Below are 12,435 nucleotides of genomic sequence, written 5' to 3' on the forward strand. Positions count from 1 at the left end.
TGGGGAAAGGGCAGGGGTGAGACCTACCAGCGTCACTCTGGTACTGAAATTCTCCCATGCCAGGGAGTTGAAGCAAAGCCTCCTGGCCCTGCAGGTTGGGGCTTCCCCTAGCAAGAGTCCTGGGATGGCCATGTTCAAGGATGTCTCCAGGCCCACATTCCCTCCACCTTGCAGGGCTCAGAGCTGAAAGATAGCCTGCCTCTCCCTGGCCCATGGAGGCTCTACTAGGCTGGCCCCTACTTGATGTTCCAGCTCAGGGTCAGGATTCAGCCACTCTTAAGCCCAAAGCTGGGTTCTCCGTGGAAGGGGAATGTAGAGGGGGCTGAAATTCAGCAGCACAATTGGGGCAGGTGTTTTAAAAAAAATAAGAATTAAAAATAGTACTAGTGAAACCTATTTTTAAAAATATCTCACTTCACCCCATGAAGGGCAACACATCAACTCTACCATTCTCTGTGGATTCACATCATCCCCACTGCCCCGTCTGGTCCTTGGGATAATCTTTTTTCCCCTAACTGGAAAAGGATTGGCATCACTACCACGGCTGATAGTGACCTTAAGAAGCCACCCTTTCCTACTGAAGAGAAGAATGTCCCAGTAGAAGAGAACGTATAGCTCTCAGCTCAGGTTTGAACTGTGGAGTTCTTGGTGCTCTCTGAGCTCGGTTGCTTGATTGCAGATGCACTGATGATGTTACCTGGTTGGGTAATGCAAGTTCTTCAAGCAAACAACCTGCAGGCAAACAACTGAGCTCAGAGAGCACCAAGAACTCCACAGAAGAATGTCCACACTGCTTGCCCAAGCCCCTTGCCATCCCACCAATCTCCCCACCCCTTGTCCCTTCTGTAGCAGAGAAGGCAATCTAGGGAGATGTTTGACAGGACAGAAAGGTCTTGCAATCAATGCCTGGTGAAAAGGAGAAATGGACCCTTTGTCTTTCAGTTAAGCTCTTAGGCAGAAACTCACCAGGAAATTCATGAAAAATGGTGACTGGTGTCATCTGCCCCACCTCCCTTCCGAGTCTCCTGCTGCAGTTCTAGCTAATGAGGGGATTTGGAGTGAAAGAAGCCAGCTGCAAACTTACAATCAAACAAATCTCAGCTGAGCAACAAAACTCTGCTCCAACTATTCTAGACTCCCTGATTTTCAGGCATCTTTCTGTGTTTAGTAGTAATCATAATTAGGTAAAGGTTTCCCTTGACATTAAGTCCAGTCGTGTCCGACTCTAGGGGGCGGTGCTCATCTCCATTTCAAAGCCGAAGAGCCGGCATTTGTCCGTAGACACTTCCGTGGTGTCGTGCGCTGCCTCCCCCTGAATAACAATCAGACACTGGTTTGCGAATCAGGCTCTGGTTTATTGCAGGGCAGGTACAGCGTTGGTAGAAAAAAGCTGAGAGTGACAGGAGCGCGCCGGTGCGGGGTTTAAATACCCCGCGCCGGTCAGCGCCCCCTCGCTCACGGTCACGTCACCCCCCTTTGTCCCATGCGTTGCCCTGCCGGTGGGTGAGGGTTTCCGGGATCGCCCATCATCAGGTTTCCATTCTTCTGCTGATTGCTTTCAGCTGGGCGATCCCCGTTGTATTGCCGCTGATGGTTTGGGTGGCTCCGTGATTCATTTGGCTATTGTTTGTTGGCCGTTAGTCGTTGTAGGTTGATGGCTACTTAACTTGTACCCCTTCACCTATTTCCTTGTCATTGTCATGAGTGCCATTGCGCTGATGACTTTAGCTCAACGGCACTCATGACATACTGCCCCCTTTCCGAATAGTGTTCTCCCTCGGGTTTCTGGGTTTTCCCCGTGGAGCTGTCAAAACGCCACATTTTTTTTTTTTTTTTCAAAGTTCCCGCCGGAGTAGTTGTCGCCCCTCCCTTTGCTCCTCCCTCTACCACGTGCCTTCCCAGGGTGTGTCCATGGTGCGCATGCTCGGGTTCTGACCTGGCGTGCGCATGCTCCAACCACACCCTGTTTGTTTGGCTCAGTTCGGCGAGGCGAGAGGCGTGGCTGGTCGGGTGCTTCTCAGCTCCAGGTAGGGCCCTTCTTTTCTTATTTAGAGTGCGTCGCCTTTGTTGTGTCTCCTGGGCGTTGCCCCCAGGTTGCCCTGTTGACTTGCTTGCCACTCCCCCGCGGCCGGGGGGCGGGGGGAGGGTGCTGGCGATCGTTTGTCACCACCCCGTGGGCCCGGGGCGGGGGGAGTGAGTCCCGGGGGGGGGAAGGTCCACCCAAGTCGCGGGCTTGGGGGGGGCCCTTTCCCTTGGGGCACGGGAGGCGGGGGGAGGCCTGCGGGGGGGGGTTTGGTTTTGCTGACCTTGGTTGCGGTTTGTCGGGGTATGCCCGGTGAAATGCTCTGGTCAGGTCAGGCGCGTTAACGTTGTGCGCCGCCACCCATTCCGGGTGGGGGAAGTGTTTCCACCTGACCAGATAGTGTAGAGTTCCTCGTTGCTTGCGGGAGTCGAGGATGTCCCTTATCTCGAAGTGGTGTTGCCCGTCGATCATAAGTGGTGCGGGCTGTGGCGTGCTTGGGTGCCATCGGGAGGTGGTTGCCGGTTTTAGGAGGCTGGTGTGGAACACCGGGTGGAGCCTCCGGAGGTTGTGTGGCAGGTCCAGGCGTATTGCTACCGGGTTCACTATTTGCGTGACTCGGAACGGCCCGATGTACTTAGGCCCCAGTTTTTTCGAGGGTTGGGTTGACTTTAGGAACTTGGTGGATAGATAGGCCATATCCCCCGCCTGGAACATCGGTTGTTGGCGCCGGTGCTTGTCGGCCTGCTCTTTGTAAGCAGCCTGTGCCTCCTTCAGCGCCGCCGTGATTACTGGCCATGCTTCCGCGATCTTCCGTCCCCAGTCGCTGGCGTCCACCTGTGGTTCCGGGGGTTGAGGTAGCTCCAGTATGGGGACGAAGTCGCGCCCCGAGACTACTTCGAACGGAGTTTTCCCCGTGCTCGTGTGGACGGCGTTGTTGTATGCGACTTCGGCGAACGGGAGCAGTTCAGCCCAGTCGTCTTGGTGGTAGTTCGTATATGATCGTATAAATTGCTCTAAGGTGGCATTAAGAACCTCAGTGGCTCCGTCCGTCTGCGGATGCCAAGCCGTAGATAGGGCCTGTTGGGTCCCCGTCAGCTTCAGGAAGGCCCGCCAGAATTTGGAGGTGAACTGTGTGCCCCTGTCGGTCACCACACGTGCGGGACATCCGTGTAGCCTGTACACGTGGATGAGGAAGAGTTTGGCTAGTTGTTGTGAGGATGGGACCGACGTGCAGGGGATGAAGTGGGCCTGCTTTGAGAAGTAGTCCTTCACCACCCAAATGGCCGTTTTCTTCTGGCTGGGTGGGAGGTCCACTATAAAATCCATAGAGATTTCCTCCCATGGGCGGGAGGGTTCTGCCACCCGTTGCAATAGCCCCGTGGGTTTGCCTGGTGCCCGTTTGGCCCTAGCGCACGTTGGGCAGGACGCCACGTAGGTTTTTACGTCTCGCCTGAGTGCGGGCCACCAGAATTGGCGCCGTGTTAGGTGTAGGGTCTTGAGGAACCCAAAGTGTCCCGCTTGCTTGGCGTCGTGTGACCTATGCAAGATCGCCTGGCGTTGCGAGTCCGGGACGTAGATTCTGCCTTCCCCCCATGCCAGGTCTTGCGCCATCGTTACCTTGTCGGGGTTCGCCAGGAACCAGGGGTCGGTTTTGAGGGCGGCGGCGAGGTCCGTGCGCATTCCCCCTGGTAGTTGCGGTTGGCTTCTTTCCGTCGCCGGTTGTCCCGCCGTCGGCTGCGCCGTAGCGTCGAGCTGCCTCCGTGCGCCGCTTCGGGTGGTCACGGCCATCCCCAGTTGCGAGGCGGATAGGACCGTCCCAATGGTGTCTGGGGCGGGCTCTTCGTCTTGGGGCAGTCGGGAGAGGGCGTCGGCCAGGAAGTTCTTCTTGCCCGGCATGAACTTCAGCTGGAAATCAAAGCGGCTGAAGAATTGGGCCCATCGGACCTGTTTTGGGCTAAGGCGTCTAGGCGTTCGTAGGGCCTCGAGGTTCCGGTGGTCCGTCCAGACCTCGAATGGTTGGGTGGCTCCCTCGAGTAGGTGTCGCCATGTCTCTAGTGCCGATTTCACCGCGAAGGCTTCTTTCTCCCAGACGTGCCATCGCCTCTCTGTCTCGGAGAACTTCCTTGACAGGTAGGCGCATGGTTTCAGGAGCCCCGTGGAGTCTTTCTGTAGTAGGATGGCTCCCAGGGAGAAGTCTGAGGCGTCGGCTTGGACCACGAACGGCCGTTCTGGGTCCGGGTGCGCGAGGATTGGCTCCGTAGTGAACAGCGCTTTCAGCTTGTCGAATGCGGTCTGGCACGCGGGAGTCCAATTCAGCACTGTGCCTGGGTTCTTGGCGCGTCGGGTGTCCCCCACCCCTTTGGTTTTGAGGAGGTCCGTTAAGGGGAGGGCTATCTCAGCGAACCCCCGGGCGAATGACCTGTAGAAATTCGCGAATCCCAGGAAGCTCTGTAGTTGCCGTCTGTTGCGGGGCCGCTCCCAGTTTAGCACCGCTTCGACTTTTGCGGGGTCCATTTCGATGCCGTCCCCGGAGATTCGATACCCCAAATAGTCTAGGCGCTCTTTGTGAAACTCGCACTTTGTAGGCTTCGCATAGAGCTGCGCCCTTCTGAGCTTGTCGAGGACTTGCCTGACTAAGGTTACGTGTTCCTCGTGTGTTTTTGTGTAAATAAGGACGTCGTCGATGTAGACCAGGACCCCTTTAAACAGATGTTCATGCAGTACCTCATTGATGAGCTGCATGAACACCCCAGGGGCCCCCGCGAGTCCGAAGGGCAGTACCTTGTACTGGAAAGCGCCTAGGGGGCAGTTAAACGCCGTCTTCCATTCGTCCCCCTCCCTGATTCGGATGCGATAGTACGCCTCGCGAAGGTCCAATTTGGAAAAGACTTTGCCCGTGGACAGGTGGGCGAGCATGTCCTTCACCAGGGGTAAGGGATATTTGTTGGACAGGGAAGCCGCGTTTAGGCCCCGGTAGTCGGTACAGAGCCGTAGGGTCCCGTCTTTCTTCTCCCGGAATAAGACGGGGGCTCCGACCGGTGAGCATGCTGGCTCTATGAATCCCCTGTCTAGGTTCTTATCGATGAACTCCCGGAGGGTTGCCATCTCCTTCGGGGTCATCGAATAGATTTTTGGTCGAGGTAAGGGGACGTCGGGCAGTAGGTCGATCCGGCAATCCGTCTTGCGGTGGGGGGGTAGTTGGTCAGCCTCTGCCTCTCCGAAGACCTCGGAGAAGTCGGCGTATTGTTCTGGTAGGTCTGCTGGGTTAGCGGCGTTGTCTTGTGTGGTCGCCTCCGCTCGTCCTACCGTGGGGTTGCTTTTGCCGGCTGGAACTGGTGCTCGATACTCGCCGTCGCCGAATGTGAAGGTGCGGGTCGCCCAGTTGATCCGCGGGTTGTTTTTCGCGAGCCATGGCATCCCCAGGACTGCAATGGGCCGTCCGATGTGCGTGACTACGAACGATGTGCGCTCAGTGTGAGTGCCCATTTGCAGGGTGACCGGCTCGGTTTGTAGCGTGGCTGGTTTCCCTCCCGCTGTAGAGCCGTCCAGCTGGTGGAATGCCAGCGGCGTGGGGAGGGGGAAGCAGCGGAGGTCGAGTTTGGCGACTAGGTCGGGGTGGATGAGGTTTTTTGAGCACCCCGAGTCCACTAGTGCCGCGGCCGTGGTGGCTCCGTTTCCGGTAGAGAGTTGAATTGCTGCCAATATTACGGAGCTTTTGTCGTTTCGTTGAGGTGGTCCGCGTTGCTGTCCCACCGCCTGCCTCGCCACGCGTCTCAGAGCAGGCGGGGAGCATTTCCCGCCGGCTGGTCGGGGTCGGTATTGTCCTCTTCCCCCCAGTAAGCGTCCCAGCTCTCTTTCGGTGTCGCTGTGGCCACGGTCATTCGGCGGTGAGGCGGCGGCCCCGGGTTGGGTGGTTTGGGGCTAATTTTCGGGGTGGGCTTGGGCGCGCTGGTCGGCGGTCGGTTGGCGAAGCAATCCGCCGTCTTGTGCCCTAATTTGCCACACCTCCCGCAGGGCTCCCGGTTGAACTTCTTTTTAGGGTATATGGGGCCGGCCATCCCCCCGTGTGGTGCGGGTACCTTTTTCCCGGCATCGTTTGTGTCTTCCGTGGTTGTCATGAGGAAGGTGCGGTGCGCGTGTTCGGCTTTCCCCGCGAGGTGGATCCACCCGTGTAACGTTTCTGGGTCGTCGCGGTAGAGGGCCCATTGGAGAACGTCGCGGTTGAGCCCCCTTTTGAAGATTTCCAGCAGGGTGGTCTTGGACCAGTCGCTGACCTTCCCCGCGAGGGCTTTGAACTCCAGGGCGTAGTCAGGGACCGTGCGGGTGCCCTGTTTAAGTCTTTGGAGTGCGCTTTTCGCCCGCACTTTGGCTAGGGGGTCTTCGAAGTAGTCTTTCATCTCTTTGATGAAAGCAGGGAAGGTGGCGAGGGCGGGGGAGCTGGACTCATACAGTTGGACGTACCAGTCCGCCGCCCTGTCTTGGAGTTTGATCGCCACGGCGGCGATCTTGTCGGCCTCGGAGTCATAGGAGTGTCCGTGCCTCCCCATGAACTCCCTAGCGTTGGTCACAAAAAACGAGAGTTTTGTGGGGGTCCCATCGAAGAAGATGGGGAAGTCCTTTGGGGCCCGGGCGTTTTGTGCGGCCCCGCCTCTCGCTTCTCGGGGTGTGGTGTCGGCCGCCTGTGCCATCTGCTGGCCCTCCGCTGGCCCGTGTGGGTTCGATGCTTCGCTCGGGGTGTGGGCTTGTGCGGGGACGTCGTTGGGTGGCGCGGGGGGCATAAGCGCCTGGAGCATGGTCCGGAGTTCCGTCAGCTGAGCCCGCATGGCCGCGAGTTCAGCTCGTGCCTCCTCGTCCACAGCCCGCGCCGCCGCTGGGGCCGGTTCCGTTGGCGCGTCCTCGGGGGTGGGTTGCCGGCGGGGTTCATCGTCCCTCTGCCGCGGGTCCGCTTCCTCCGCCGTCTGATGGGTGTCTCCGTCGTCCTCCTCCGTGTCGAGCGCCGTGGAGCTGTCGCTCCACGCCCGTTGCTGGGGTGCGATGTGGGGCGCAGGGTCCTCCGCTGGTTTCGGAAGTCGTGCTGCTCCCTCCCGCGGTCGGGTTGCCTCCGTCGCCATCTCCCCTTGGGGTTGGAGCTGAGGCTCGGGTCGGGTTGGGTGGGCGTCCATGGCTCCGGGAGTCCGCGGTGCCTCTGGCCTTGGTCGGTCCTCCTCTGTCTCTTGCCGCGCGGCTCGCCCTCCTTGCCCGCGCCGTTCCGGCCTCATCTTGCTGGTCTTCTCGCCGTCTACTCCTCCCGCGGCTCGTTGTCGTCCGGTGGGGCTCGGCGAGGCTGAGTTTATGACTCTCAGCTTTATGTCGTGCGCTGCCTCCCCCTGAATAACAATCAGACACTGGTTTGCGAATCAGGCTCTGGTTTATTGCAGGGCAGGTACAGCGTTGGTAGAAAAAAGCTGAGAGTGACAGGAGCGCGCCGGTGCGGGGTTTAAATACCCCGCGCCGGTCAGCGCCCCCTCGCTCACGGTCACGTCACCCCCCTTTGTCCCATGCGTTGCCCTGCCGGTGGGTGAGGGTTTCCGGGATCGCCCATCATCAGGTTTCCATTCTTCTGCTGATTGCTTTCAGCTGGGCGATCCCCGTTGTATTGCCGCTGATGGTTTGGGTGGCTCCGTGATTCATTTGGCTATTGTTTGTTGGCCGTTAGTCGTTGTAGGTTGATGGCTACTTGACTTGTACCCCTTCACCTATTTCCTTGTCATTGTCATGAGTGCCATTGCGCTGATGACTTTAGCTCAACGGCACTCATGACACGTGGTCATGTGGCTGGCATGACTAAACGGAACGCCGTTACCTGCCCACTGAAGCGGTACCTATTCATCTACTCACTTTTGCATGTTTTCGAACTGCTAGGTTGGCAGGAGCTGGGACTAGCAACAGGAGCTCACCCCATCACGCGGATTCGAACTGCCGACTTTCCGATTGGCAAGCTCAGCAGCTCAGCGGTTTAACCCGCAGCGCCACCGCGTCCCTAATCATAATTAGTAATTAATTAGTAATCGTAATTACTAATCGTAATAAACCAATTTCTGGGGATCTATAGACTTGCATGTATCCAGTGTGCTTCTGACTGTTAAAGAACCAGTTGGATGTAGCAGTTAAGGCATCAGGCTAGAAACTTGGAGACCGTGCATTCTAACTGGGGGACCGCCTTGGGCACGAAGCCAGCTTGAACCAGTCCCTCTCTCTCAGCCCCAGGAAGCAGGCAATGGCAAACCACTTCTGGAAAACCTTGCCAAGAAAACTGCAGGGACCTGTCCAGGCAGTCACCAGGAGACAAGACTGACTCAAAGGCACCCCTCTCTCCTCCTCTTATTGTTACTTTGGTTTATAAAGACAAATAAAATAAAGTAGATTTTCTTCTAAATCCATCATTAGCATTTGAGGATGCATATTGTTGCAGCAAAAATGACAGTCCATTCCACTGTGTCAGATTTTTCCCTTCCCCCAAGCATGGCTGATTCAGGTTTTCTGTGGTGGGCAGCAATGGGGCAGGTAGGTGGAAGGAGCGGCTTACCGATGCGTTACGCAGGGTACACATTGCTGTCTGCAGGTGCACCGCAACAGGGTTGTTCCAAGAGAAGAATTTCCTGCATCAGGGCTGCCACTCAAAACTCAACTGTCAGTGCAGATGCGGCAAAAGACACCCTCATGCTCTTTGGTTCAGGGGAAGCAGACGAAGGACCACCAACTCAACCTCAGAAAAACACAGAGCTGCCAAGTCTACCCTTGGGGGCTGCACTGCTGGTCACTGACCTTCCCCATCCCTGCAACCCTCCTGTGCTTTCACATGCCTTGTATATTCAGGCAGCAAATGTTCACTCCTGCAGCTCTATTACATCAAAGATTACTAATGAACACCTGACATGTTGGTCAAGATCCTTGCACAGCACCATGTTCAACTGCCCACCCCCCACTATTCAGACAAGAGGTCTACTGCAAGATAAAGCCACTCCTTACAACCAAATATTGAAAAAATATCCAAATGTCAACGCACACGATATAGCTTGGATGAGCTAAGGAGAGCAGAGAATTAAGAAGGCATATAGTCCATGTCTTCTGCTGCAATAACTTGGCACATGGCCTTGACAAATCACACCTTCTCATGCTTAAGTCTAATGTACCAACTGTGAAATGGGAACAGTAATGATCTTCCTCAATTTCATGGCTTTTTTTGCCCAATGGAAGCATTGTAGAACTTGTGTTCTCTTACAACAAAATTATCTCCGTATCACAGAAAACCAAAGGAAGCCGAAACCCAGAGATTAAGAATGGACCCACGATATCAATACGCCATAACTGTCCCCTCCAGAGATCCCTGTGGCTCCTACCCTGATGATGTCCTGGAAGGCCTTGAAAAAAAGCTGTTTTCCCAGTAGATGGGCCCCTCCTTGTGAGACAAGTCTCTGTACAGGCAGTGTATTGATGGGACTGATGCCATCTTGCTTATTTATATTCTGTTGTGGGCTTTTTTATCTAGCTGTCTGTTTCATATTATGAGCTGCCCAGAGTCATTTTCAAGTCGAGAGGCTCTAATAAATTTAATAAATGCATACGTAAATAATAAGATGACAGCCAGTTTGGTCTAGTGGTTAAGGCCCCAGACTAGAAACCAGGAGACTGAGAGTTCTAGTCCTGCTTTAGGCGTGGAAGCCGGCTGGGTGACCTTGGGCCAGTCCCTCCCTCTCAGCCCAACCCACCTCACAGGGTTGTTGTTGTGGGGAAAACAGGAGGAGGAAGGAGTATTGGGTATGTTTGCCACCTTGAGTTATTCATACAAAATAATAAAGGCAGGATAGAAAATAAATAAATAAATAAAAATAAGGAAGGTGCTATACAAGTCCCAGGGCTTTAAGAGTCTGAGGGTAATTACGTTGCCACATGGGACTGCAGCAACCCCTTCCCCAAAGCACAGCACTCCCACTCTTCACCCACCACACCCAACCAGGCAACTTCACGAAAAGGAAAAGCGCCTTCCTAGCAACTTCAGCGCTGATCTGGGAGTTCCCAACAGAGGCAGATGCAATAACTGAATCGTGAAAACCCCCAACGAGGAAAGCCGCTGATTCTCCCTGACCGGAAAGGGGATTAATTGGCCAGTCAATCCGCATCGGGGCCGCCGCCGCCTCCTCCACGTGCTCTGATAAGAGCAAAGCCAGGCTCTTACCTGGAAGTGAAGGATAATTGTCCAAATCAGACCCAGAGTCAGCTTCGGGTTCCCATCTGTGATGTCATCATTACGAATGTTCACCAGTTTCACCTGGAAATGAGACCAAACAGGAAGATGAGGCAGAGAAACACGGAGCACCCTGGCAGCTGACACATCCCCAGTGCCAGCGTTCCGCAAGTTTGGGGCCCAGTGCCAGCAACAGTGTCCTGGGCGTCTTATCACCACACAAATGACGTGAATTGTTGTGCCATTTGTGCAGGGCCATTGGGAAACAAATGGTATCAATCTCCTCCTCCCTGCCCTGCAGACAGACTGGATTTACTTCCCAGAGTTCCTCATTCTCCTCCTGAATAATATGGTTGCGGCACGTATTGGCTGACTGTTGCTCTACCAAAGGTTCTCACGGCAAAAGGGGGAATCGTTACGGGGGATCCACGTTGTCCCCTCAACTTGCCCAGCTCTTACACCCACCCGAACAAGCAGCCAGCAAACGCTGCCTGGTGGCCCTGTGCCAACGGTCCTCAGGCAACGGCTTCCAGTTCATTTCAGTGCAGCCCACCTCAGGGGAGGGGGTGCCCCCAACCATCCCACTCCAAAGGTTCTTCTTCTTTCACCAGGTTGGCAAAGCACCTTTTGTACCCTGTGGTCCATTACAGTCCAAGCCCACTCCCTCTGGCATTCTTACTCTATTCAGATACAAGCTGGTTCCACTAGGATGCAAGTTCAATTCCGGCTTATCAAGAGGGAACGGGGGTCGCTGCTCAACCGCGCTCGTCTAAACAAAGGCGCTGAACAAAGCAGGAAGGGCCTTATCGAAAGTGAGACCCTTGGCTTGTTTTGCTCCTCTCAAGTCAGCTGGGAGCCAAGAGCAAGGCCAACTTAAGCTTCAGAATGAATAAACGCTGTTTCATTAACCAAAACCAGCTGGGAATATTCTTCATGGGTCATTTTGAATTCTGAGCCTTTTTCTCCAGAAAAATGATCGATCTTTGCTGAATCCGTTGACAACATTGGTGGCATTTTGGAAGCGTGTTGCTTTTTCTCTCATACAGACCTCATCAGTAAATACAGCTGCTTCTTGTCAGACTACTTTAAAACTTGCTTCAAAAATAGGGTGTTTTCATCAGTTTGCCTTGAAAATATCCCAAGATATTCTGACGTATGCAGAAAGAATTATCAGTACACTAAAAGGTAAGCAGATCTCTTTTTCAGTTTCATCAGAATGCTATTCTAATGAGAATGCTTATGAATCTTTGTAAAATTATTTTTTAAAACACACAAATATTCATAGAGATTTTCATGTGAAATTTTCCTGGCATGAGGATTTTGTTTTCCTAGCACGAGGATTTATTTTATTTTCCATAAACCATCTTGTGTGCCAGCTGTGCCCTTTCCTCAATTAGGAGGCCCTTTAGACAGTTACACATGCCCTGGTCACCTCATGCCTGGATTACTGCAATGTGCTCTACATGGGGCTGCCCTTGAAGACCATCCGGAAGCTACAGCTGGCTCAAAATGCAGCGGCACAAGCAGTAACGGGCACCTCTCGGTGCTATCTGAGCTGCGTTGGCTGCCAGTCGGCTTCCAAGTGCACTTCAAGATGCTGGTTGTTGCCTATAAAGCCCTGTGTGGCAGGGGGCCTGGACACCTGAGGGACTGCTGGTCTCCAACTGTTTCTGCCTGCCTGGTACATTCCGGCAGAGTGGGTGCGCCCCAGGCCCCCTCCAATCAACGTTGCCATCTTGTGGGACCGAGGAAGGGTGCCTTCTCTGTCGCGGCCCCACCCCTGAAGAGCATCCCCCAAAGATCAGGACAGTGCCCTCTTGCCCGGGGTTCCGGAAAGCTCTGAAAATCTTGCTTTGGTCCCAGGCCTAGGGCTGAGGCATTCTTGTTTGTCTAGAGCCCTGTTCTGTTTGATTTGTGTTGTTTATAAGACTGCTTTAGTTTGGGCTGTTCATTTGGTTTGATGTTTTACCTGTTTTTATGGATTTTCCAGTTTTGTATGTCGCCCAGAGCCTACTGGAGTTGGGTGGCTAATAATATCAAATTATAAATAATAAATAAACCAGTTGTGCACATACTTTTATCTAACCTGTTTGCTTTTTGTTGTTGTTGTTAATATTAGCATTTGTGTGCAGGCTTCCCTGATTTGTAAACCACGTTATAAAATTCTGAAAAACCATTCAGTGTTCAT

The 12,435-nt window shown here is 54.3% G+C and overlaps 2 protein-coding genes across 2 annotated transcripts in view; one reads left to right on the forward strand and one right to left on the reverse strand.

Annotated features, from left to right (window-relative positions):
- Positions 1 to 12,435, forward strand: part of PPIE (peptidylprolyl isomerase E) — a 338,541-nt gene that overhangs the window by 213,689 nt on the left and 112,417 nt on the right. The window lies entirely within an intron of this gene.
- Positions 1 to 12,435, reverse strand: part of LOC134503080 (microtubule-actin cross-linking factor 1-like) — a 272,573-nt gene that overhangs the window by 175,996 nt on the left and 84,142 nt on the right. Inside the window, exon 5 of the mRNA XM_063311709.1 lies at positions 10,239 to 10,331. Within this exon, the coding sequence (XP_063167779.1) occupies positions 10,239 to 10,331 (93 nt within the window). The remainder of the gene's footprint in view (positions 1 to 10,238; positions 10,332 to 12,435) is intronic.

The sequence above is a fragment of the Candoia aspera genome, chromosome 10 (genome assembly GCF_035149785.1).
Source record: "Candoia aspera isolate rCanAsp1 chromosome 10, rCanAsp1.hap2, whole genome shotgun sequence".
Lineage (NCBI taxonomy): Eukaryota > Metazoa > Chordata > Lepidosauria > Squamata > Boidae > Candoia > Candoia aspera.